This window comes from Tympanuchus pallidicinctus, unplaced genomic scaffold (genome assembly GCF_026119805.1).
Source record: "Tympanuchus pallidicinctus isolate F22 unplaced genomic scaffold, pur_lepc_1.0 scaffold2, whole genome shotgun sequence".
Classification (NCBI taxonomy): Eukaryota; Metazoa; Chordata; class Aves; order Galliformes; family Phasianidae; genus Tympanuchus; species Tympanuchus pallidicinctus.
Window position 1 is genome coordinate 44105103 of NW_026294721.1, and position 26298 is coordinate 44131400.

Sequence of the window (26298 nt, forward strand, 5' to 3'; positions counted from 1 at the left end):
ATCCAAGAAGCAATTTGAGTAAGAGAAACGTCTCCCAGACAAATAATTTACCAACAAATGTGCTTTTAAGAAAAGGCAGTGCATGGGAGGGCTTAAGTTTTTCAAGGAACAAACTTCAGTAGAAGAGAAGGTTGAACTGTCAATCGGACACTGAGATCAATGCAGCTTAACAAATCGGGATGTTTATTTTCTCATTTCCATAGGTCTGAGCAACTTTGAGTAAAGCCCAGAGAACTTTTTGGCTCAACATTCATGAATCCTAACTTTTGGAACATGTTACATGGCTGGGATTTTTACTGTCCATCAAAGTCAAGGCAGAAAACTATATTCTTTCAAAATGTGTGCATGGAGCACAACTTACTAAAATAATAAATATTGTATAACAAATAGTATCATCAGGCAGGCTTGATGCCACCTGTCAGTGTAGGATTAAATCTTAAGATTGAGGCATGGTGAACTGCTATGTAGAAATGCTAACAGAAGTTACCAATGAGCATGTTGTGGTTTTTCAGGTGAAGCTGTGGTGTGTTAGATGGTGACAGCTTATTCATATTGTGTATAGGGAAAGGAGTGAATTTGTTTGTTTTTCTTCATGGAACAAGTTTAAATTCTGTTTAGTGTTGGAATCATTTACAACTGAATCTTTGATACGTGTCATATGTAGCTCTGCAGGGTAAACCAAGCATTAAACAACGGTCTTCAGAAGAGCTATTGTATGCAGGAAATGGCAATTTCAAAAAATACATGATATGTATGCAGGCTTTTGTTTTCACCTTCATAGGGCAATTTAAATTTACCACTTCTTTTTGTAGAAAGCATTCAGTTTAAGGCACCATTAGCATCTCGTCATAGAATCATTTGCATTGGAATGAATCCTGAAAGGCCACCTAGTCCAACCCCCCTGCAATGAACAATGACACCTGCAGCCAGATCAAGGTGATCAGAGACCTGTCTATCCTGACTTTGAGCATCTGAAGGGGTGGGGCTTCCACTGCCTCTCTGGGGATCCTGTGCCAATGCCTTGCCACCCTTAATGTATAAGGGTCGGTCTTATGTTCAACATATACTAACATATACATGTCTTTCTTATATTCAATCTAAATCTCCTCTATTTTAGGATATAATGCATTGTGTCACTGGGATACTAAAAACATCCACAATAAGTTTAAAACTATTATTCTTGTTGGTGTGTGTTCACCTGTGAGAATTTTAGAGATCATACAGCCCTTGACAGTGGACTGAATAATGAAGGTGAGTGATTGTCTCAAAAACAGCAGTGCTGTGGTACACTGAAGTACTTTTCTTGGTATTTATGTAGATAAATCACTGCTAAAATAATTTTCACTAAAAACGCAGCAATTGAATTTACAAACAGCATTGTCATGCCCTTTAAGAAGCTCCTGTTTCTACAGTGCATGTATGCTTTAAGTTATTCATTGCTCCTTCCTTTTGTTTATGTAATACTTCACAGTACAATTTCTTTGTCTGTTTCACTGCCCAGTAATGTATGCCTGTACACCTCTTGTGGTATCTGTTGGCTTCAGGTCAGGGCTTCTTTTTTTCTAATTGCAGTGAGTGTGAGCGCATTGGAATCCTTCTCATTTATGTGTATGTTTGTGTACTTTTCCTATGTTAAGTACTGTCTTCTACTGCTTAATGCAAGATGTAGTATAGATATATATATATATGATACTGATTTAGAAATACATGGGTAGTATCTCTTTTGGCTTGAGCAGTGTTTTCAGTTCTTTCCTTTATCACACAGAAGCCCTTTTTCAACTTGTGAAGTAATAATTTCCTTAAAGTGGACTTGTCTATCAGCCTTACTCTCTTAGCTGCTTGTGTAATGGTCATGAGGAAAAGGCAATAGCTTTTAAAGGCATTCTGATGATGATAAGCACAAAATCAAAGGTGGTGCTTTCTTTTGGCTGAGATTAAGTCCAGACCAGCCTTCATCAGTAATTATTCTACAGAAAAAAAAAATGCACTAAAGTCAATGAAGGAATTTGGAAGTCTTGCACTTCACTAAAACTGGCTGAGAAGTTCTGTGCAATGGAGTTACACTGCAGACAGCTCACAGATGCATATAAAAGCTGATATCTTGAGTCTAACAGCTTTGGAACACCACCCCATGTTTATAACCTTGTGCATGAGGCCATAGTGAATTTCCAGTGATTTTCATGTCTAAGTGGACCAGAATTTCAGCTTAGTGGAGTTATTTTATAAGTTCTCTCCATTTTTTTTTTTCCCCTTGAACACAATTCTGAATGGAAGCAATTGCTGCTGTTGCCACACCTGTGCTCTCAGTCTCTCTAATGACAATGGACCACAGATGTACAGTATAGCATCCATCTCTTGGATTGTACATTCAGTGTAGTTATCTGTGAATTCATTTGAAGAGAAAAAAAAAGGGGGGTAAGTTCTGTATTACAAAAGGCTGAGTCTCCTGAGCCTTTTAAATCAGAAAAGAAGGTACAGGAACTTCAATGAAACTCATTTTATCAGTTCTCTATCTTTCTCCTTCTCTAAACAACCACTTCACTCATGTCTGTATTACTGTTAACCCATACCTTCTTCTACTCTAACCTTTCCTGAGAATCATAGAATCATGAAGATTGGAAAAGACCACTAAGATCATCCAACCACCCAACACATCTCTACTATGTCCCTCAGTGCCTCATCATGGTTCTTAAACACTTCCAGGGATGGCCCTTCCCTGGGCAGTCTGTTCCATCGCCTCACCACTTTTCATGGACTCAGCAGAGCTTGTGACTTGACTTCATCCGTAGTTATGTTTAACATGTGGAAGTGTTCATTGATTGCACTGCGTGTTACTCTATGGCTTGCTGAAGGCTCTTTAACTGTTCTGAAGGCCATTCTCACTTACCTGGCCTAAACTTAGTAACATCTGCTATGGTTCTGGGTCATGCAGGCCTGTGTATGGCTCTGGCTATGACAAAACCTGTGGAGTATTTGGACTGCTGTCTGGAAGAGCACGTTGGGCTTCTTGGAGCTGTGCTTGCCCCATGTGATTGATGCATTGAATGGAATTTTCTTTCTAAGGAGATCAGTATACCAGCAGGGTAAAAATTCCCCATTTCTCCAAAGAGTATCTAATGGAGATATATGAAGGTGATGAAAGGTCTGGAATGTAAAACGTGACTGAGGTCCCTGGGTTTGCTCAACCCAGAGCAGAGGAGCTGAGAGGAGACTCTGTGGCAGCCTACAGCTCCTCACATTGAGTAGAGGGACAGTGCTGAGCTCTGCTCTCCAGTGACAGCAATAGGGCTGGAGGGAACAGCATGGAGCTGTGTTGGGAAGGGTCAGGTTGAGGTTAGGAACAGGTACTTTGCTAGAGGGTTGTGGGCATGGAACAGGCACCATGGGGTAGTGGTCACAGCCCCAGGTTGGAGTTCAAGGAGCTTTTGGACAGTGCTCTCAGATGTTGGGTCTGATTTTCGAGTGGTTCTGTGTGGAGATAGGAGTTGGACTCAATGATCCTTATGAGTCCCTTTCAACTCGGGACAATATTTCTGACTTGCTCTTATCCCATTCTAAATTTTGTGAAAGACTGATCCAGTGCAGTAAGTGTTACTAGTGTACTTCATTTGCTGTTAAATGTCAAAAGAGATCTCCTGCAGTTTGCACACAGAAGAAACGTGTTCTGCCTAGCTGTCAACCCGAGCGGGTCAGTAGTCATCACCAATCCAGGTGATAGCTCAAAGCATGATGTTACTACAAGTCATTGGGCCCACAAAAAGTGGCATGTTGTAGGTCTGGAGATGTGAGGCATGCCAGTAGGAAGGGACAGACCTCTGGCTGTTCCTTGGATTTCCAAGGGATTCTGTTTTTAGAAGCTTCATTGCTACGTGCATCTGGTAATAGCAGCATGGATGGCTGCATTGATGGCTATATTTGTTGTGATTTCTTTCCCTTGTAGAGCACAAAACAAATTAATTTCAGATATTGTTTTTTTTTTGGAGTGTGATGGGCATCTATCCCTGTGTGTACAGCAGCTGATGCAAACAGCAGAACATATCTGCACTGAGCAATACTGCTATTATCACTCCTTTCTGACTGGTGCTGCAGCCTCCCCCTGCAGTCCACTCTGTCCCGGTTCCCCGGGAGGTACTGGAGCTGTGTCTGCAGATCCTATTTCTCCCTGCTCCCCCAACCCCCCCCTGCAGACCTTTGCGCTTTGACGTCATGTGCGCTCCTGCTCGTTGCCATGGCAGCCCCATTCCCCATCGCTCCGCCTGTCTCCTCCGGTCCTTCCACAATGGTACAGCCAGCATCAGCTGCACAATGGTTCCCAGGCAGTGACAGAGCGTGATTCAGCAACCAAGCTCTTCTTTTATTCTGTTATCATCAGACATTTTGCCTCCCCTTTTTCTTTTCTCCTCCATTCTCTTTTATGTAATTCTTTAAAGGAGAACGTTGGATCCAGCTGCCCACCTTTTTTTATTTTATTTTTATTTATATTTTTAATAAGAAGCTCATCTCTTCCTTGGCACTGTTTGGAATGTGGCTTAACAATACCACCTGACGTGCAGCTGGGGGAAGGTGGCTGGGTGAGGAGGACAGAGGCAGCACGGAATGGTAGGCATCTGACACTGGTGGTCAAATACTGACCTGCTCTTGTGGGGTGGGGTGATGGATGCTGGGTGTTTCTTTAAGGATGGGGGAACAGAAGGCAGATTAATGGAGCAAATGGTGAATTGGAGTGGGATGGCTGCATCCCTATGTACTGTGGCTGAGAATCGTGTTCCTGTGTTCCTGTCTGTTAGGGTCTGTAAAAGTGTGTGTTTGGGTGTTTCATTGGTTGTGAGAGCAGCGCACATCATGGATGGGGTGACAGTGCTTCACCAGCTGGCTCATGTAAACAGTTGTGGTTTGCTCAGCCTCACTGCTGCTCAGCCTCACTGCTGCCTGGGGGCTTTGGGAGGAAAGAGGGGTCTCAGTGCACAATTCAGCAGCAAAGAGTACATTATGGGAGTTGTATTGTCCATGCAAAGCCATATAAAATGAGAATCTGTGAAAGCAGAAGAGAAGGTGATGCTAAGCAAATGGAAATTTGGAGGGCATGAGTTAGTGGGCACGGTGGGGATAGGTCAGAGGTTGGGCATGATGATCTGAGAGGTCTTTATGATTCTATGATTTTTTTTTTAATGACATAAGTCTTGGCCTTCAGCAAAGTGGCTGAATGGAGAGAGAAAGGGAAAAAGGTGCTGGTGGGCAGAAGGATCTGAAAAGCTGTTCTGAGTGTGGAAGTGTCCTGTAAGTAAGCTGTCCAAGGAAACCATTGGTCTTCTGTGTGACTGCTCCAGCATAAGTGAATGGAAAAGCTGACTGCGTCTGATGGCACCACGGGAGCTTTGGGAGAGGTGTTTACAGCACGCTGCAGGGCAGCTGCTCTGCAAAAGAGCTCAACACTTGCTGAATACTGCAGTGGAATTAGTGCTGCTTTGCAGGGAGATATTTTGGCAGAAAAGCTCTTGTTACAAGAGGAAACAGTAGTTTTTCTTCTACAGAGGGACCTAAAAAGAAAGAAAACAAATGCTATTTTCCTAAAGTGTCAGCATTGTTGTGCTCCCAGCAGCGACTCAAACTGGGCATGTTCCATGGCGTTTGTCTTCAGTGGCTTTCAGTTCTTTACATGGGCTCCTTTTGCTGCATAGCTACATGGTATATTCACTGCAGCCTTTCCCTCCTGTGATATACTCTGTGTGAGTTTTGCCAGAGATCTGTTTAAAGTCATACAAACAGTCCTTGAAAATACAGATTTCTGGGGGGAGGGGGAAAAGAATAATGGGGTTGAATGGACTGGAGTTGTTTGTTTGTTGTGTTTTTTTTTTTTTTTTTTTTTTTTTTTTTTTTTTTTTTTTTTAAGAGAAAAACGTAAATGCCTGGGAGAAGTCTGCAATCAGGTTTTTGGAGGATACAGAATGTAAAGCCAGCTTCAGAAAATGGGAAAGGTTTAAATGGGATGAGATGGCCTTGTTTCTGCACAGGGCTGTTATCTTTGCCCACATGTAAGCTTGCTTTGGTTTTGTGCCTTGGGGAGGTTCTCCAAACCTCGGATCTTTAACCCTATTTCAGAATGCTGCTCTGTAGCCATCAGCCAAGAAAGCTCCAGAGCAGTGTTTTCTTCCTCATACTCCTGCTGTGTGCTCACTGTCTTGATGCTAGGAAAGGTGGCAAGGAAATACCTTTCAACTGGCTGAGCTAATAGCTTTCTCCTGGGGGGAGCAGATGTGAATGACAAAGGTGATTTGACCTCGGCCATTAAACCATATTCCTTCTCCTGACCCTCAGTGAGCTGTGTGCTCGCAGGTGCTCCATCCTGCTGCTCCAGAGCATGCAGAATTAATCAAAGTCCTGGTGTAATTGTTACTGTATTGAACAGTGTTAGGATTACAGGCATGTTTCTAAATGGGCAAGGGCAAAAATTACTTGACGTGAAAAACTGGTTGATTTCAGTTGCCTGTCTGCCTGCTTGGTGCTAGCAAATGTTCTCCTGTTGTTGGAAATGTCTGCACTGAGGGAGATTTTAGTGAGCAGATTTTGGGAATGTGTGGGTTTTTGTTGTTTTTAATTATGATTGTTTGTTTATAATTATTATGATTATTTTGTTGCTGTCAGTCATTGGCATGTTTATAGCCATTTAGGGAATTAATTGTAATTAATCAGCTGTTATAAGGCAAGACATCTTCCAGTAGTGCTACGGTATTAAATTTCACTTTAGAAAACAAAGAGAAAGCCATCAAAATGTCTCTACCATTGTATCTGGAAATGTCACAAAACTCTCCCACAATTTGCAGTCAGTTGTACAACTTATGCAGGAAGGGGGAGATGAAGCAGGCTGGAAGGAATGGGATATTGGCATTGCTCTTTAGAATATCATATTTGTATTAAGATTTGGAAAATGGAAAATCTGCACTTGCACCCCCAGCTTTAAAAATTGGTATCTCTAAAACTCTTATGCACTGTAAACTGAGTCAGTTCTTGGGATAATTCTTAAGTAACAAAAAATATTGTCAGTGTGCTGATAAGCCTTCAGAACAAAGTTAAGACTGTTGTGTGTGTTACTGATTTTTCTTTTTTTCCTGTTTGCTTGTTTATGGTGACCAATCTTATATCCATAGATCCTCCCATTCCATCTTGAATTTAAAACACCACTATTAGAAATCAGAACCTGAAGGTCTAATGATTGCAATGCTACCATAGTTGGTGCTCTGTTTTGTCATCAGACTTCTCTGGATCCCAAAACCAACAGCTTTGCTACCAACATTTCTGCCTTGTCACTGACTTTATGAAATAGTGGTTTGAATGGGGCCACCTGCAAGAAAAATTGACCCTAATGAAGGGCAGCAGCTAGGAGGGGAAATGCTGCTCTTGCTGTAAGCTTCTTTCTTGCAGCACCATCTGTGTAGATAGACATAGGAACATGTCTTCCAGAGAAACAAAAAAGCTTTTGTACTCAAGTAATGGTGTTGGTCTGAAACTGAAAGCAATGTGTAACTTTGTTGGTGTGAAATGTGAGGTAGTAGAAATAGGTTTTCTTTTCTCTTTCTCAGTGATAATGAGATGTAAGGATAGATTAAAGCAAGACTGAAGGTGGTACAGGATTCCATGACCCACAGTCTGCAGAAATTGAACAGTTGTCCTTCAGCCGAGTTGTTGTATTTCCCTTTTAGCCTGATGCACCTGGTTTTGTTAGGCCAAAAGTGCCCTTCACACTAGCTGTGCTTAATATAGAAGGACAGGAAGCTCAACTCCTAATATTTCTTAGTCTGTTTTGTTTGTTCATTAAACAGTGATTGATTTATTTATTTTTAATTTTGCATGTGAATGTACTGGTGGCAGTAGAGTGCTCTCACCTCCACGTCGTGGGAAGGGAAGGTCATTAACTTTATCTTTGGATTAAGTCTGGAGAATATGACAGAATCAGAGCCTCTTTGGGTGGGGGGGGAAGGGGAAGAGCAGTTGTACTTTTACACTGAGGTTCTTTTCTTGTCCAGGATTAAGAACACCATCATGACTTCATGATTATAGGCTCTTGTTTGTATCACAGTGAGATATGGAAAATTTAGGGTACTTCCAGCTCCTAGCATAGATGCCAATTTTCTGTGTTGTAATAAACACTGAAAGCAGAAGGCTCTGAAGAGCAAAATTCCATCAATAGCTGTTTCAGCAGGATTTCACAGCAATGGATCAGATAACTTGGAATTATGAATTACATCTCAGGGAGTTGGGGAGTTTGTGATTTGGATGTAAAGTGTTGTGGTCTCTCAGTGATAAAGCAGTTGTTTTAACATATAGATTTTTATTTATATTCCATGACTTCCAAGATACAGTTCACTTTTCTTTGGAGTTATTTGAAGACATTGCAAAACAATGCTAAGAAAATATTGCCCAGAGTTTAGTGATGATCAATGATGAATGCAGTTGCCTTCTGCTTAACACTCATCACCTATTTGTATGTTTGGGGTTTTGTTCAGTAGTTAGACACCAGAGTGGTATGCAATTGTTTCTCTTCTCAGTTACTGTTTATTCTCACAGCTTCTTACATTTGCTGCTTACCTTGTTTCTTAAGCTTGTGTGGAAGTACGAATGCTCCATCATTTGAAAGTGTTTTGTTGTGGTGGTGCTTTTTAAGAGCATCGTGATTTCATAGACAGCAGCAATCCAAGGGCTTTCCTTATGCCTCGGTGTATCAACGTTTCATAAAGCACTTCTGTTGCCAACTTTTGATCACAAGTCAAATTACAGTGTAATCCCCAGCTATTATTAATAGATGCCTGTGTATAAATCTCAGCATTTCAGTGCAGGTTGCTGAAGTTTCCTCCTCCAAGGAAAAATCAGAAGATCTCATATGAAAGGATGAAATAGAAACAGACTTCAGGACAGTTTCATGATTTGTAATGCAGTGTGTTGTAACTTGGAATAGTTTTGAACATGAGCTCCTGAGCAGCTGGGTTTGCCCTCCTTTATTTTTCCACTTTTATTTTTTTGTGAAAAATAAGCATGACACCTCTTTCCCATTTAAGCAGCACTTCATTTTGTGTTATTTTTGGTCTTTAACATTTTTTCTTTCCTGGTAAGAAAGTAAGCTAATGGTCCATATAGATACTTTCCTGAATGGGAATATCAGAAAAATCGTAGATTTCTTCGTTGTGTGACATGCAAATATTGATGCTCTGGTTTTAACTTAGTTTGTCTGTGTTTAACTTGCCTAAAACCCCCAAACCCAAATGTTTTTCTCTTTTTTTTAATGTCTAGGGCTAGTATTAGAAAGCTGTACCAGCAGCCAGCCAGTCTCCAGTATCAGCTATGGCAACTCATGTGTGAAGCTGATGCCTTCAAACCATTTCCTATAGATGAGGCATAGCACATGCTGTGGTGAGTTGACAATATACCATTTTATTAAATCATGTTCCTTGGCAGAATAAGTGCCAGAGTGAATGCTGACTATTTTAAGTGTGAGGATAAAATTTCAGCTTCTAGTAACTGTTCATGCACTTTAGTTTAATGCTTTCTTGTTGTAAATGCCTTTTTCAAGTATATCAGTGCTGTGTTGTATATGTTGCTATCAGATGTGTTGGCAATATGGCTTTGGTGGAAGAGCGAAGACAAAGATAATAAAACTAAGATGAGAGACCCTTTTTTATTATTGTTTTATATTTCTTTTATTTGAGGCAAGTGAGAGGAAAGGTGACTTGGTTTCTCTGTCTGTGAGATGACTGAGGAGGCATAAGACAATTTGTGACATATTTTCCTGTCCTGGGATGAAGAAATTTACAGCAAGAAAACAAATTCTGAGAATAGAGATAAAAATCAAATAATGTGTTGTTTGTTTTCTTTTTTTTTAAGTACACTGTCTTGAAGCATATGCAAATCTACAGGAGTAATTTTAGGACCAAAATTACTTAAGATGTTTTCATTGATGTTTTCTCTAAGGTTATTCTGGCTTATCTTTGGGATATGCAGAGCTGGTTTCATTCTCTCATGTAATTAGAGAATAGACATTGTGAAATCCTGCAAGTCTTTAGGGTAAACAAATTTCCATTCAAAATATGCTTATACACATTTTTCCCCATCTTAATAACAGCTAGATATTGACTAGCTCCTGTCACCACAGTCAGCATGAACAGGAAGTCAAGAGTTTTGAGTAAAAGAATCAGGTACAAGTTGCTCTGTAGATTTCATGAAAGTCTTCGGTGATTTGGCTGTTATTAATGGTTAAGGTCATATTCCATTTCTGAGGCTATTGCAAAAATATTGCATAAATTCAAGTCATCAAAATGTTCCTACTTTCCAGCAAAATATAGAATTTCTATGATTCTGTAGATTAGGCAAAGATGAACACCTGCAGTACATACAGACTGGTGGGCAATAGCAGTACGTGGCTATAGCGTAATAAAGTAAGTGTCTGATAATGTGCCATTGTCATCCTTAGCAGAACTGCTGGAAAGAAGAAACAAATAGAAAAGATTAGGTGGTTTAATCTACTTGATTCTGTTCTGGAGTAAAATGTGTGAGAATGTAGTGAAAAGCAATGTGTATGAGATCATTGAAAGATGTTGTGTACTGTTGGAATTTAACATGCCTCCAAGGCAGGAAACCATGTATTTGACATGAATAATATTTCATGAAGGAATCCCAGTCGGGATGTCTTCTCCCCTGACTTGTGGGCATTCAGTGTAAGGTGCTCATTTAGAACTTGAAAACTTCCCTGTATTACCACCATGATGCATTTGAATTCTTAGAAATTAAGGTCTATGGAGTCTGATCAAAAGCAGTTCTTGTTAGCAAGGCAGACTTTATCTTGATGTAGTATGTTGATTCATACATCTGTGAGACTTAACTCTTCTTATATGATTGGGTTTGGCTGAGCTTTGAATTAAGTGCAAAACCATACCACTGTTTCTTTTCAATTTTAATTTCTGTGTTTAGCAGCACAGAGGTAATTTGCTAGTTGTAGATAATAACAGTTTGTGTAAACTTGTAACAGCAAAATATGACTCATGGCAAGTATGTGTTGTGCAATTTTATTCTAATATAACAAATACAGGATTTTGTTAACATGTCTGCAATTAAATCAGATAAGTTGCATGGAATTTTGATGATATTGTCTATGTGCTAAAATGATTAGCCCATAGGTGTGAGTTCATACCCTCTCACTGTGAATATTCTAAAAATTGGTGAATATGTTGAAAATTCTTTTTGAAGAAGCTGAGTGTAATCTCCACTTCTATAGCATTTAGTGGTATATGCAAAGCTCAGTGCTCATTTTGTCTTCATGGAACACAGTGATACTTCTGCCTACAAGCTGTGTGACTTGATCACTTGTCCCTCAGGTCACCAAGATGCCTTTGAGTGTTGTAGCTATGAATACTGTTGCATAGTATTTAAATCATGCATGTTGTGTTTGGTTGACTTTCTCTGTGAGTTCAGTGCTCTCTTCTGAGTAATTTCCTCTAGCTTTGTTCTTCCCATCTGTTTTTTTAAGTTTTTTTTCAGTTCAGCTTGGATACTGGGAGAGATTGCTTTTTAGAAGAAGTGGTGAGGCATTGGAATAGACTGCCCAGATGGTAGCATTACCATCCCTGGAGGCATTCAAGAGCCATGGAGATGTGGCACTGAGGGATGTGGTCAGTGGGCTTGGTGGGGTGGATTGGGGGTTGGATTTAGTGACCTTAGTGGCCTTTTCCAACCTCAGTGATTTTATGAAGATGGGTGATCAACACAAACAGCGGTTTTCAGAAACTATGTGATGAGGAGTTTGCTTGATGCTATCTTTTTCCTCAGAGATGCTGTAAGTGGAGATTTACTTGAGAAACTTTCCTTCCAGATGATGTCTTGTTGAGAGTCAGAACTATTGAGTATATTTAAGAGAAAAATCGAAGAATGTGTGGTCTTGCTCTGAGTACGCAGCTCCACAGGAAGGAAAGTCTGAGTCTCTTTAGGAATATAATGTCCTTTATGAGTTGTGATCAGATGTAGATACAGTCCTGTAAAACTTGCATGAAGTCAGGACAACTTGAAATCTTCAACTTTGATATAAAAATATTTATACTTTCTGTTCAGGATCTCTTCAGTTAATATTGTTCATAAACACATGCAAGTTCATTCTTCATCCAAACATTCCTGTTCATGAAAACAAAGATTTTATAGCAGTGGAAGTTGTACGTGAAATCAGAAACCTTGTTCAAAACTTTGCTTTTAACTTTCAAAGGAAAAGAATCTTATCCTACACTGTTCAGAGAACTGCCCTTATGGGAGACAAAAATAAACATTTTCTAAATGGTCAGCAAGAGTAGCATTTAGAGAACAAAACTTTATTTATTAATATTCATGAAATAATGAAGAAACTCTGGGATATTTTGCATATGAAAATAAGCTAAGTGCTAGGGCTGGTGGGCACAGAGTTTGTTTTGTTGGAAATTGCATGAAAGGGGAGGCCAGGTTTGATATATCTATGCAGATGAGCAAAGCACCTGAGATTTTGGTTTTGTGAGTTCTTAAATAATTAAGTACCTTTTAATCTTTAGAGAGTCTTGCTTTGTATCATGTAACCAAGGCTACGTTTTGTGCACAAAATCTCATTTCTCTTTTACTTATCAGTTTAAATGCAGAATACATAAAGTCAAATTCTGAACTTCATCTAGCCAGTGTAAACATTAAGTGAGTTTGGTAGTTACAGTAGACTTTTGTCAGAGGAGCTCAGAGCACAATTTCTGGAGAAGCTGGTGTTTTGCTTCCTTGTCTTCCTTAGCAGGAAAAGCTTGTGTCTACAAAAACTGCTGTATAACAACAAATGAGACAAACTTTTTTTGGATAGTGTTGTGCAGGATGTTTTAATTCCCTTCCGAAGACAGAATTCTTTTTTCTGCTTTTACTTCTCACTCTGGTTCATATCCCTTCCTCCGTCTTTAGTTTGTCATTTGATATTCTTTGCGGCTGGTAAAATTCATATTTTAATTAAGTGATACTGAAATGCAGTTTTCTCAACTCTTGCAGCTATTTAAAAAGCCCTAGGCTCAGTGACACATACATATGAGAAACTGTGAGCTTCCTTTTAATAAAAAGTAGGCTTTTCATCCTTATTAATTTTAAAAATAAAAAATTAAATAAAAAGAAAAAAGAGAAAATTGAATATCTTACAGCTCAAGGCTTCAAATCATTCCAGCAGTTCCATGAAGGCTATTCCTTTGTGGTATCACAAGATTTTGGGAACATGTGACAAATTTTGACTTTTGGGTTTGATGTTGTTTAATAAAGATGATGCCTTTATTTATTTTATTTATTTATCATAAGACCGAAGTGCACATTCATCATCTTTCTGAATGCTTGTTGAGATATGGATGTTAAAATGCAGATGTCTGTCTTTAGGAGTTCTCCAGGTCTTTAGTTTCACTCTGTAATACTGATGATCAAATGCTTTTATTTTACCATGTCAGTCTGTGCTTCGTGAAAAGGAGTAAATTTAATGACTCTTATATTTCCCTGTGCCAGGTGAATGTTTCAGGTGAAATGCTGGTATCTCTGCTGTATTTGTTGAGTTGCTGATGGAAACATTACCTCTGTGCCACCTGGAAGGTGAATTCAATGCTTGGCAGGCTTTCCTCCCAACCTTATGAAACATCCAGCAGTATTGCTGCAGAACATGGGAACAGTGTCAAACAAATGTCCTCTGAATCTTGGAATAGTTTTTCAGTGTCAACTGTACATGTTGTATAAAGATAATTTAAATAGCATGCAGAGGAATAAATGAAAATGCTGAATCAGAGCACAGAGAATGGTGCCAGCAAAGAGGTAGGAAGGAGACCAAAGCATCAGTGAACTCAGCTGTGTGTATGATCATGGCATACCTGTAATACATGAAATGGTAGGAAGTATTCTGTAACCACATAAGGAAATGCTTTCCCTATTTCCTCTTCTACACTTCTTAATGTGTTTTCTGATTTCTGTGCCTGTTTATGTGCTGTTGTTACAAAAATGATCTCATGTCTCAGTCTGCCAACAGGAGCAAGTGAAAGGTCTGGCAGGTATGGACAGAGGAGGACTCTCCAGAGAGCTGAGTTTTCTGGGATTTTTTCCAACTCCCTGTAGATCCACAGGTTGGTCCTCAGGCTCTACAGTGTCCTTGTGTTGGATGCAGACCTCTGTATGGGTGGCAGGTTGGTGAGAAGAGGACCATTGCAGGGATGGTACCACCACTTGTGCATTATTACTACGCTCTGAGGTGCTAGTGAAATTTATTAGAACAAGTAATCTGCCATGAGTATGAGAAACAATTATTAAATGGATGTGCTTGAGCTTCTGGATAGTGGATAGCTTTGTGTATAGTTTTGTTTGTTTGTTTTTTTTTTGTTTTTTTTTTTTTTAAAGAATTGGAGTTGTTCAAGTTGTTCAGCCTGTCTGTAACTTGAAAAACCTAGGTTGCTGCCTTCAGTGGCCATTAACCAAATATTTGGTGATTAAAAGTAAGAACAAGATAACAGCAAAGAATGCTCTAATGATTACTTGAGCTCTCTGATATTCCAGGAATCTGATGGTATCTTGGTTGGTATTTTTTTGGTTTTTTTTAGATAGATATTTGGTCATCTTTTACATATTATCTGTTGCCATCTTCAACACTTTCTAACTCCTTCCTGATTTGTGATCTCTTTTCTAGATATTTAATGTGAATAAAAAGTTCTTCTTGCAGAGCAAATGATGACTTCTAGTTGACATTAGGTGAAGCTACTGCTCCTATCCCAGGAATAAAAATATTTGCATTGTAAGACTGCAGGGTCTTTGAAAGAACTATGAGGCTGTGAAGCACCTCGAGGAGGAGTACTGGTTCTGGGTGGTTAAGAAATCATCATTAAAGGCTCTGTTTGTACCAGCAGCCTAAGGAGTAATTTGCCCAGTATACAATTCTGTGTTTACATGGCTGCTATCCCAGGTTAGTTTGTATAAATCAATGCAGTATATGATACAGAGACTTCCTAATCCACTTCCTTTCTGTGTTTGTTTCTGGAATAAAATGCAGCTTGGGCTCTATTTACCAGGGTTACTTCTTTGGAGCTGTGGATGGGATGGAGTGGTCTGAGCAGTACTGTAGATACTTCTTGCTCTGACCCACCAGCACTGCAGTGATAGGGACAGGAGGAAGAGGGATGGGAGGATTTGCTTCCATTGTAAGCTACTAGCATTGAAGTAAAGAGAGCATGACAGAGATCAGGGAGAAATTAATTTCCATGTGTTTCATAGCATGGACATGAAGGTTTTTTGTTGGTTGCGCATCAGAACCAGATGGCGTATTGAGCTATGATGATATATGAATAAATACTCTTGTCCCTGTTCTTTTAGAACTAAGCCCTTTTCTGATCACGATTCCTTCTGTTGGAAGGTATCTGCCACTTAACTTTCCTACCCTATGCTACCCTATCCTACCTCAAACACTCTGCAGACTGTCCACCACAGAAATCAGTGCTTGAAGAATAGCTCATATCTTTAAATAAGAGCTCAAAGACAAAAACAAGTGAAACTTTTAATGTTGTTCCTCCTGAAACAAAGAAAAAATTCACAAGAAAGAAAAATCTTTGAGCTATTCCTGAAAAAATCTGCATGTAGTAATTATGTATCGCAATCCTACTTATGCGTCTGCATTAATTTTGTTAGATTTCAGTCATCCATGTGTTGATGGACATTTTTATGGCACCGTGAAAGCTTAATTTGCTGCTGTGCTTAAAATTAATTTTATTATCAAGCTGCATAAGGGAATATGGTGGATGCCTTTTGTAAGAGAGGAGTTTGGCAAGAATACCTGTCTGTACAAATTGCGATAATCTATAGATAGTAAAACCCATGTTTTCAAGATGCTGTGTGCTCCTTAATCCAAGAAACTTACAGTGCAATCCTTTTATATATATATATATATATATATATATATATATATATATATATATATATATATGTTCTGAAAAAATACAGGTATAGATGTCACCTTGGTTCTGGAATTTTTTCACATGGCCACTATTGGCTGAGATGAGGTATAGGCTTCAATCCTCAGTGCAATTCTATTGATTTCATTGGGACTATGATGTTTTACAGAAGCTGTCATTTGCATTCTATTTAGTTTAATACTCCTGGCAACGTGTGAACAGGCATATTGGGGAAAAAAAATATTTTCACCTGAATCTTAGCACGGATGTGCCTGGTGAGCTTGGGAGTTTGTTGGCCTGACAACTGTGATCTGCACACCAGGTAGTCAAACCTGTTAACTGGTAGTGGAACCTCGGTGGGATCATGAAAATTGTATGATGCACAGACAGCCTGGATGTGTCTTTTGTGCTGATGGTAAATGAGTGGTGAGGTCCTTTCTTGTAGCTCCTAGGCTGCCAGACTACTCTTGTTGCTTCTTTACTCTTGCCAATGAATGAAAGAAAAATTTGAAGTGCGACTCAAATTTTAAATGTTTTTATAAATGTGTGTGATTTTTTTTTTTGACACAATTAGATTCTGGTGTTTTTTAATAAAATGCAAGGAAAGCTATGGATTCTTCTTCTTTCCTCCTTCCTCCTCTCCAAATACTTTTTTCAGTAGTAAGGAACATCTTCCGTGCTGTCCTGTGGTTTTGTCACTGGTAGTGTCGCCTTAGCTGCTGAGTGCTACAGCTTTTGGGATTTTTAAATCATAGAATCACAGAATGGCTTGGGGACCTCAAGGAGCATCAAGCACTTGAGCAAGTGCTGTATGTTTTTCCCCCACACTAAGTGCTTTTTGACTGGTTCCTTAATTTATGTGAATTCTCTGTTATGCAACTTGTAAGAGATCAGAACAGTTCAGAGCAGACTTTGAGCTGTTTTGGTCTAGATCTTTTGGGTGTGTCTGAAGAAGCAAGGTTGACTTAGGGCTGGAGAGAGTGTGGTACACTGGTGAACCCAGCTCCTGCATTAATGAAGTGAAGGCAATAGTAGCAGTTAATAAAATGGCAACATTGTAGTTAAAATTATTTCCTAGAGACTCAGCACTCTCTAAATCAAACAATTGACAGTTGGACTAAATTATCTTAGTGGTCTTTTCCAACTTTCATTCTATGACGTGACCCCAAAATTGCTTTATTTTACAGTGAAGAAAAAGCATGGGGGGGGGGAAGTAATAAACTCGCAATCTCATGTCAGAGTTTGACTGTCACCAACAAAGCCCTACTTGAATTGTAAGTGCTGATCATTCAAATCATAGCTTAAGCTCCAACCTCAAACCTGACCATGCTGCAGAGAAACTTTCTGGTGCTCAGAAAACTCATTTTTGTCATCTTTAAGCATAAATCAGTTTAAGCATAAGCATAAGTTTACTTAGCAGGTGTTTATATATGAAAAAGAAGAGCTAAGGAAATTACCTGTGTACCAAACAAGACTCAACTCCTGAAGCATGACAAATGCTACTTCGTGATGGCTGTCCTTGTAGAGCAGCTTAACCTATGGTTTCATGTGCATTCCCCCTCAGCAGGAGGCTGTTCGGCTTTTTGTGACTCATCCTGCAGGGTTACACATCACACTTTGGTCTTCTACTGATCTTATCACGTGAGCTCCTTCTGACCAACCACTACCACTACTTGCTGCTTATTAATAGTTTTGCAGGCCTTTTGCAATTTAAAAACACTTATATTAAAACAGATGCCATTTCAAAAGAACTGTGTAAGTAGTGAAATACAGGGATGTTCTGAGAATATTGTTCTAAATCATTGTTTAGAAGGATTTTTACTGTCAGATCCTTTATCTGTTGTATTAAGCAGCCTTTTTTGTATGCTGATGGTAAGAGTTACTGCCTTAGATCTTGGTGAATCTAAAATGCTAGAAATGGTTACCTTATGCTTCTGTACATGATGGCAGCTATGAATGTTTCTCCCTTTATACCTCCCAAATGTACTTGCTTCAATGAAGAGTGGTGGGGGGAGGAAGAAGCCTGGCCTCTACTGCTTTCCTTTGTTCCTCTCCTGCTTTCTGCAGATGTCAGCAGAACTGTTTTGGCTTCATTCCAGAACTCATTGTAAGGGTGAAGAAGAGGAAGCTTTTTTTAATATCAGTCACCAGGATTAGCAATATTGTGCTTCCTTATCTAAAAAGCTTTATTTAATCAGTTAAGTCCTCAGTTCATTGCAAAGAATAATCATAATGATGCTCAAAATACTCTTGCCACTGCCTAATCCAGGAATCAGCACTTGTTCTACTTTGTTCACTGAATGCCATGTCTTTTTCTAGTAATAGAAAACAGCCAATGAAAAACCAACTTACCTTTCATCATTGCAAAATTTCTTCGGCTGTTTTTTTTTTTTTTTTTTTCTTCCATATAGACACTTGCTCCAGACACTTGAAATTCATTTTCTTTTGATCCTTATGTTCTAATGAACAGTTTCATCTTGGAGTTAAGATCTGTCTCAGAAAGGGAGTGCAATAAATGCCTTCTGTTTCCCTACTGAAGTGAATGTATCTGTCTTTTCTGACCTTTGTGCTGTAGCACTGAGCTACATTTTGGAAAGACACTGAATCTCTGCTCCAAAGGATAAGCATATGGGAAGATTACTAACAGACACGGTATAAATGTAGCAAAATGAAGGCAGAATTAATAACCGTAGTTAATGGCACCATTATGTTGGATTTATCTTTCTGATAAAACATTTCACTCATGGCACATGAAACTTCATAATGTTGATAACGTCTCAACACATGGAGAGGTTTTTCATGTTGGTTATAAGTCAACCTCATATTGTTCACAGTAACTTCATTGAATATGTAACTGTTATAATAAATAAACAAAATGCATTTATACTTATATAAGTAGCATTTGGTGTAACTCCCAGTAGATTTCCTGAATGTGCATTAGTGAAACTTCGGTCTTTATTACCATGTATGAGCATTAAAAAATGGTATCAAGAGAGTTATAAGCCATTATGCTGTATTGAATAGTGATAATACTACATAAAATAATGTGCTGTTTCTGTCTAGAATATTTATTCCTATAGTAAAAAGAGGTATATAGGCTCTAAGCTGTTAGTTTAGGAAGTAATCAGAATGATCAAGATTTTCATTGCAGCTCTGCTATTGGTGTTGTATGAGTTGATGTTGAATGTTGCTCCACAGTATGTGATGCAAGCACTTTCTTTCAGTTAAGGTGAGGTCCCAAATGCTTATTAAAAAAAAAAAAGCTGATATTACCATTAAGTTTCAAGTGCTTGCTGTCAGATAATGGTGTATCTTTTTAGTATAATGTTCCTTATATGGCACTGAGGCCTTTACTTTTTTTCATGTTAAACTTCCGCTTTCTACTGATGACATCTCTGTACTGCATTCAGTACAGAATTACTCAAAGAAAAAAAAACCAAACAAGCTATGTTGGTGTTTGCTGCAACTTTGTCTTGTGAGATGTGAAGCACAACAAATCAGCAGAATTTAGGCCTCTTTACTCAGGATGAAGAACTGGGCCTTTTATGAGCATGTGTGCTCTTCTGCACTATTCTACACGCTGTAGAATTCTATAGCTTAATTCCTTAGTTGCATGTATATTCACCACTACCTCTATGCTTTGGTTTGTCAGGCTTGTTATCCAAACAGAATGTAATGCAATCAGTTGACTTTCTGTACTTCTGATTCTAGGTGTTTTTTGTCGTTTGTTTGGAAGGAGATGTTAGGAGCCCTATAGCTAAGGCATTTAAATGATTTGTCTTTGTGTGCAATAAATCCGTGTGCATTTGTTTGTTCGCCAAGTGCTGTGTTTAGTAGTGAAATCTCATATAACACATTGTAGTGAGAACAGGATGAGAGAAAGGGAAGATGCTAGAGAACAAAGACAAATATTCTGAATGTTTGTTCACTTGACTTGATTTCCGAAAACCACCACTGCTTTCCTAAATTCTGGGAGGGAAGTTGTACAAGTGCAGGGGAGATTTTATGAAGATGCATTGTTTTAGCCTGAAATATTTATCCTCTTAGAGGATTTAAACAGATTTTATGGTGATTTAACTTTTCTGAGGAGACTCTGTAATGCAAATAGACTGGAGGATGCAATGAGGTGGGTTGGTTGATTTTTTTCCTTTTATTTTCTATTTGAAGATGAGCCTGGAGCTCTGTCTTTATTTGCATGCATAGCTTAAGTGATGGGACATAAGCTCATAGAACATATTTATGGGAGATTTAGGGACTAGGAACTGAATCAATACTTGCTTTGATAATTTTGTACATCAAACATAATTAGGTTATTTTGCTTAATTCCTTTATTACAGGATCTGTACCATCTTCAGCATTATATGCTTTTTAGTCCTAAGTTTTCATCCAAGCAGCACGCTTAGGAGAGGATTTTATATCATTACCAGATTAAGGGAAGAGTGCACTCTCTAGGATTCTTGTACAAAATTGCAAGAGAGACTTGCTACAAATGCCGTCTTGGTGCACTGCTCTATTTTCCAGGCTGAAGCTGTGACAGGCAGATGTATAACATGTAGTGATTAGAACAGTTCTGCATGGAGGCTAATTTTTCAATCAGCATTTCAGTGATGGCATATTGCCTCTTCTTAGCTTTAGTGCAGGGAAACAAGCACTGGATTTAGGAAAGTGGGGATTAGCGATAACAAGATGCATATGAAATTATCTCGCAAGAAAGCGACTTAAATTGCTGCCTCGCCATTCATTTTTCTAATATGCTTATGTTAACAGTTTTATAATTAATCTTCATTTAAAATTATAATAATTTCCTTTTTTGCTCAAGCATAACAAAGCACTTAAACCAGCTTTACTAAGCTTCATATCAATCCTGAAAAATCAGTATTATTGCTGCCATTTTATGGCTGGGTGCACAGAACTGAGGGTCAGTACATTGCTCTGGGGTGACAGCAACTGCTTGGGGTGCTCCTGGACACTTCTCCATCATGGACTGATGGACCGTAGTTTTGACAAGGCATTATGTTATGATTTATACTACCCTGTAGTGGGTGATCATGAATGCAGTCCAGGATCCTTTGCTGGCAAAATGCTGAGGATAATTTATGACTTTTTCAGCTCACCTGCAGGACAGGACAAGACATTCTGAATCCTGTCTGGGATCTTGCACTTGGAACCAGCCTCTGACAAGCTGCCCAGCCTGAGTTTGAAGGATTTCAGGTCATTGCAGCTTGAATTCTTATTAAAAAGTATTTAACCTTTGTGACTGTTGGAATTTCTGGTGCTTACCATATCTGAGCAATATTTGACCCTAAATGGAGGTGTTCAAGGAATGTTTAGACATTGTGCTAAGGGACATGGTTTGGTGAGAACTACTGGTGATAGGTGAATGGTTGAACTGGATGATCTTGTAGGTCTTTTCCAACCTTGGTGTTTCTGTGATTCTATAATGGAATTTGTGTTCATGCTTCTTAATATTTGACAGTGGAGGTAGTGTGTGGTATCTGACTGCAGTGGAAAGAGAAAAACATTGATAGGCTACAAGAAAGAAGGGAACAGACTCTCTAGCAGGATCTCTTGTAATAGGACAAGGGGAAATGTTTTCAGACTAAGGGAAGGAGGATTTACACTGGACATAATGAAGAAGTTTTTCACGATATAAACAGTGAAGCATTGGCACACGTTGCCCGGAGAGGTAATAGAAGCCCCATCCCTGAAGACATTCAAAGTCAAGCTGGATGGGACTCTGAGCACCTGATGTAGCTGTAAGCGTCCCTGTTCATTGCAGGGGTATTGGACTAGTTGACCTTTAAGGGTCCCTTTCAACTCAATTGATTCTATGGTTCTATGATTCTGCAATTAAAATAGTGCTCTCAGATCATTGTTTTGGGAGTGAACAGAAAGATAAGGAAGAGTTTTCTTAATAAGGATGGGTATAACAATGTTGCTACCCCATCTGTGCTATTAGCAGAGCAGAGATATCTCTAGTCAGTCTCTCTCAGGACCAATATGTGAACCTGAAAGCAAGGGAAGCAAGATAATCACCCAATGGGAATTGGAACTGAAGAAATTCTAAATTAGGGATATTCACCAACATTTTTAGTCCTTAATTTTTCAGTTTTGATTTGAGAAATAGTAGCATCTGCCAACTATCTAAGTTATATACAGTATTCTATTCTGTTTGCTTTCTTGTTGCCAGCAGTGGTGTTTCTGAACCCGCTGTTCCCCCCAGCACTGAAGGGACAGTTCAGCTTAACAAGATGTGTGTGTAAATACGTAATTTTAAGCAACTGATCCATCCTTAAAATCTAAACTTTAAGCAGTTGAACAGTGCTCTAGTCAGAGTATCCAGGTGCTTAAAATGAAGTACAGCATCATGCATGTTACTGCATGATGCTCAAATACATAAAAATCAAATTGCAGGGCAGGAAAAGATGCTTCTACAGACAGAAAACAATTTTCTCTCCATAGGCCGCCCACATGTGCATGCGTATTTGCATCAGTTTACTTCAATTACAGAAATACTGATGTGTTTGTGGCTGAAATGGGCAGGCTTGTGGTATCCCTGCTTCCCTGCATCAGAGACAGAGTGACAAAAAGGGCTGAAGTCTGAACTAGATCCTTCATTATTGGATACCAGACAGCGATCATCCCATCTGTGCAGGTTTACCGTTGGGATCTGGGTCATGTAAAACCCTCCTCCCTCTACCCAGAACCCTCTGATGATTTGAGCATCAGAACCGCCACCAGAGAGGCTGTAGAGTCTCTTTCTCTGGAGATATTCAGGGTCTATCTGGACACACTCCTGTGTGACCTGCTGCAGGGAACTGCTTTAGCAGAGGGTTGAGCTGGGGGATCTCCAGAGGTCTCTTCCAAGCCCTGTGATTCTGTGAATTTTTTTCATGATAAAGAGAGTACTGCACTTTATTGCTGAGTGAATGCATTTTCACTTCTGCAACCTTTCCCACTCAGAGCATTCCAAACAGCCATGGTAGCAGTAGTGCTGACAGTTCCTGGTTAATCCATCTGTGTGTAGTAGGTGTTGTCTCATTCATTTCCACGTACTTGTTGTCTTATGGACATTTTTTTACCTAAGGTGCATCTTGAAGGATGGAGATGGCAGTTTTTAATCGCTGACCCAAATACTGATTGTTGCCTTTATGATCCTCTAAATACATTCCCTGTGCATGTCGCATAGCACTGCATTCATCATTACCACATTGCCCAGATTACTGCTGTCTGTGGCTGTGACTGTGGTACTATGCACAAACAGCTGTTGTGTACAGGCGCTGTGCTGTTGGCAGGAGGGGACCAGGCTCTTCTGCCCAGAGTGCTTTTCCTGCTGATTGCCACGCTGCTGTTGGAGTATGCCACAGTGGTCAGAAAAGCTTCCATCTGGTACATTCTGCATCTGGAGCTCCCACTGTGCTTTACTATTTTATAGTGGCTTTACCTTTCTTGGCTGTGTTCTGGCAGAGAAGAGCGACTGTCCTATCATCTTCTGTCACAAACTGGATTTTATCTGCAGTGACCTTAGTATTTTCTGCTTGCATTGTGACCATCTCCAGCTTCAGTCTCTCCCTGAAGTTACCGTGACATGAACTACAGCGTGAATGCAGGCAATGCCTTCACGATTTCCTTTGCTCCTATGTAATGATGCTTTGTCAAATGATTTGATTGCCAACAATAAATAGATGGAAAAACGTTCCGTTTTTAGTGTTTTGTTTGGTTTTTCCTCACCAAAGAACTGGGTTCAGACAATTGACTATCTTTGGTAGTGTCTGCGCAGATTATTAAATATGTTTTAAGCAAAATGTCTGGCATGGGAGGGGAAGGCTGATTTCTTGGGATAGCCTTATTAAGATCTCTGCAATCTAGATAGATTTTATTCCTGCTGAGTGCATCTTCAGTTTTTCCAGGCTGTCATCCTGTGGTGTGGGTTTGTTTGCTTCAGCTGCAGGTCCCTCCTTTCCCCAGCTCTGTACATATATCTTCCTCCATCTGTCATCATAAAGGTGACATATTTCTTCATCCACATATGACAGTGGTGACTCAGTGGTTGATGCATTTCTTGGGCTTACTCAATAATTCTTCTTCTTCCCTGAGATTTGTGGGCATTGTGTAATCAGCTGTTCTTTGATCCTGTGCATCTTCAACTATAGTAAGCTTATAATAACACATAAGAGAGAACTGAGGAGTGTCTTTGTTCTTAGTGCTCATTTTCAATCGAGAATTTTGCAAGGAGCTCTTCTATGATCTCCAAATACAATGATCAGGTTGGTTTTAAATACTTGTGATACCTGTTTCAGCTGTAGGATGTCTAGAGAACACCTCTGTTAGAGGGAGTAAAGGGAACCTATAGATGCCTCGTTGTCTCTTTGCTCTCTTAAATACTGATTTAAAAACTATTTTACTGTGTGATTATTCTTAATCTGTGTTACTTCACATGCTAGAATAGCTTGATTGCATCTGAGTACAGCCAGCAATGTGTAGATCTGTCTGTGTAACTAGTTCATGTGGGAGAATGAACAGGTTCTGGGTGGTTCTGTCCAATTACTGTGTCTCTTTTCAATTCATTCCTGGGACCTACTGTTCTATGTGTACTTCAACTGGGGTATTTTCTGCATCCCTCTCCTGAGCATGCTTTGTGCAGCTGGTTGGTCAGTGCTGGGCCTTTGGTCTTTTTCTAACTTACAGCAGGCTCTGCAACTACACATTGTGTTTTGCACCAAAAATCCAGCACTCCTGATATCTTTTTTTTTTTTTCCCTTCTCATAGCTATAATTATTTTTAATTCTCAACCTGAAATTATTCTTCTCATATCAGAATTGTCACATGCTTGTCTGTTCTTTTCTTAGGCACAATGCAATGAAAACTAGTTCAAAACCAGCATTAAGTACCTTTATTGCCTGGGGAAAAGAAATCTGTCTCTAGCACAATTTCTTCAAGTGCCAAGTTTCCTCTGAACAATTTTATGGATAACAGCAAAGGCAAATACAGGCAAAGAAAGGAGCAATCAAGTAAATATTTCGGTGTTGTATATATCTGATAACAATAGTTGTCTCAGTTTAAGCAGCAGCACACTGTGATTGTCTACCTGTTGCTGGACAAGGATGCTAAGTAAATGCTCTGTTTGCATTCTGTTCTTCTGCCTTCATGTTCCCTGCAAGGGCCTGTCATGGGTAAGAAGTTAGAGTGTATCCATACTAGTTCATGGGTAGACAAGATGACTGCTGCTGCTCCCACATGCTTTCTTACCTCCAACCGTTAGGAGCTGCACTGCAGTCTGTATGTAAAAAAAACATATTTAAGCACTGAGTGCTAATGTCTTTGTTCCCATTCATGTCTCTAGGACTAAGGTAAGTTGTGCTCTGCTGTCTTTTAGATCATAGGATGGTTTGTGTTGGAAGGATCCCACAATCTCATTTATTAGATAGCTCCTTGAAAATAATTGCATAAATGTTTTTCTCTCCAGTCTGAAGGAATAAATATTTTCTTTATTTCTATGTTTATTTAACTTCATTTGAAGCAACCTCAGTCTCTGCCATCCATCTAGTCTTAAGCTCCGCTGGTTTCATTTGTTGTCTTCTTCTGCTAGTGGTAAAGAAGAACTTTGCTTTGTGACCTTGCTGTTTCAAGGAGTAACCAAAAGGAATGGGATGAGATGAAGCTTAGGCTTAGGGCACCCCTTGAGCTACACAGAAGAAAACAGCATGCATGTAAGTGTGTTACGTCTGTAGTTTCTTTAGTCTAGCTGGGGCATTTGGAATGAAAGGATGTGTGGAGTGGAACCTGACTGACCAGCAGGCAGATGTCGGGACAAAATGAGCAGAAAATGCATGTTCTTTTGTGAATGTTTTCTTTTTCTTTTTTTATTGATACATTTTAGGCACAAAAGCATATATGAAGAAATGAATATCTTAATGCAGCTGTGTATTTGTAAGTCAGCAATGGCAGCTGCTAGACCAGGCTGTCACTCTACTTTTGTCCCTCCCTTCACTGTGAGAAGACGAGAGGAGGAACATTGGAATTGCATTATATTTCCTGTTTCTGTTTATTTCACATCTGGGAAGAGCTATTGCTTTGCTCCGGTAATTGGGTTATGTATTCTGAGAGGCCAATTTATTTGTGTGATTAATAGTCTGTTGTGACAAACTCTGTATCTGTAAGAAGTTCATGGAACGTGCTGCGTTTTCATGTTGGAATAACTACCATTTGGTTTGCTCATCTATAAATACAGTCTCATGTAGAATATGCAGATGTCACATTTCAAGCACAAGATACTCATCAGCAGTTGGTAAAAAATAGATATTTCCATGGTAACAGTTGCTAAATTAAACAGTGAATCAGTGCCTCCTCCCCTGTTCCTGTC

General features: G+C 39.4%; 1 protein-coding gene across 8 annotated transcripts in view; it reads left to right on the top strand.

Moving 5' to 3' along the window:
• The window catches only part of MAPK10 (mitogen-activated protein kinase 10), a 114818-nt gene that overhangs the window by 10519 nt on the left and 78001 nt on the right, over positions 1–26298 (top strand). For 2 of the 8 annotated variants that reach the window (XM_052681701.1, XM_052681704.1), the window contains exons 2-3: positions 9283–9402; positions 10112–10184. The exons of 1 other annotated variant lie outside the window; for it this stretch is intronic. Coding sequence is in view for 1 of the 7 variants with exons in the window: in XM_052681697.1 (XP_052537657.1) it covers positions 4597–4599 (3 nt within the window). In the remaining 6 variants the exon portion in view is untranslated. Of the gene's footprint in view, positions 1–4250; positions 4600–9282; positions 9403–10111; positions 10185–26298 lie in introns of those variants that run through there. 5 more of the 8 variants (XM_052681698.1, XM_052681703.1, XM_052681706.1 and 2 more) reach the window with 3 other exon arrangements.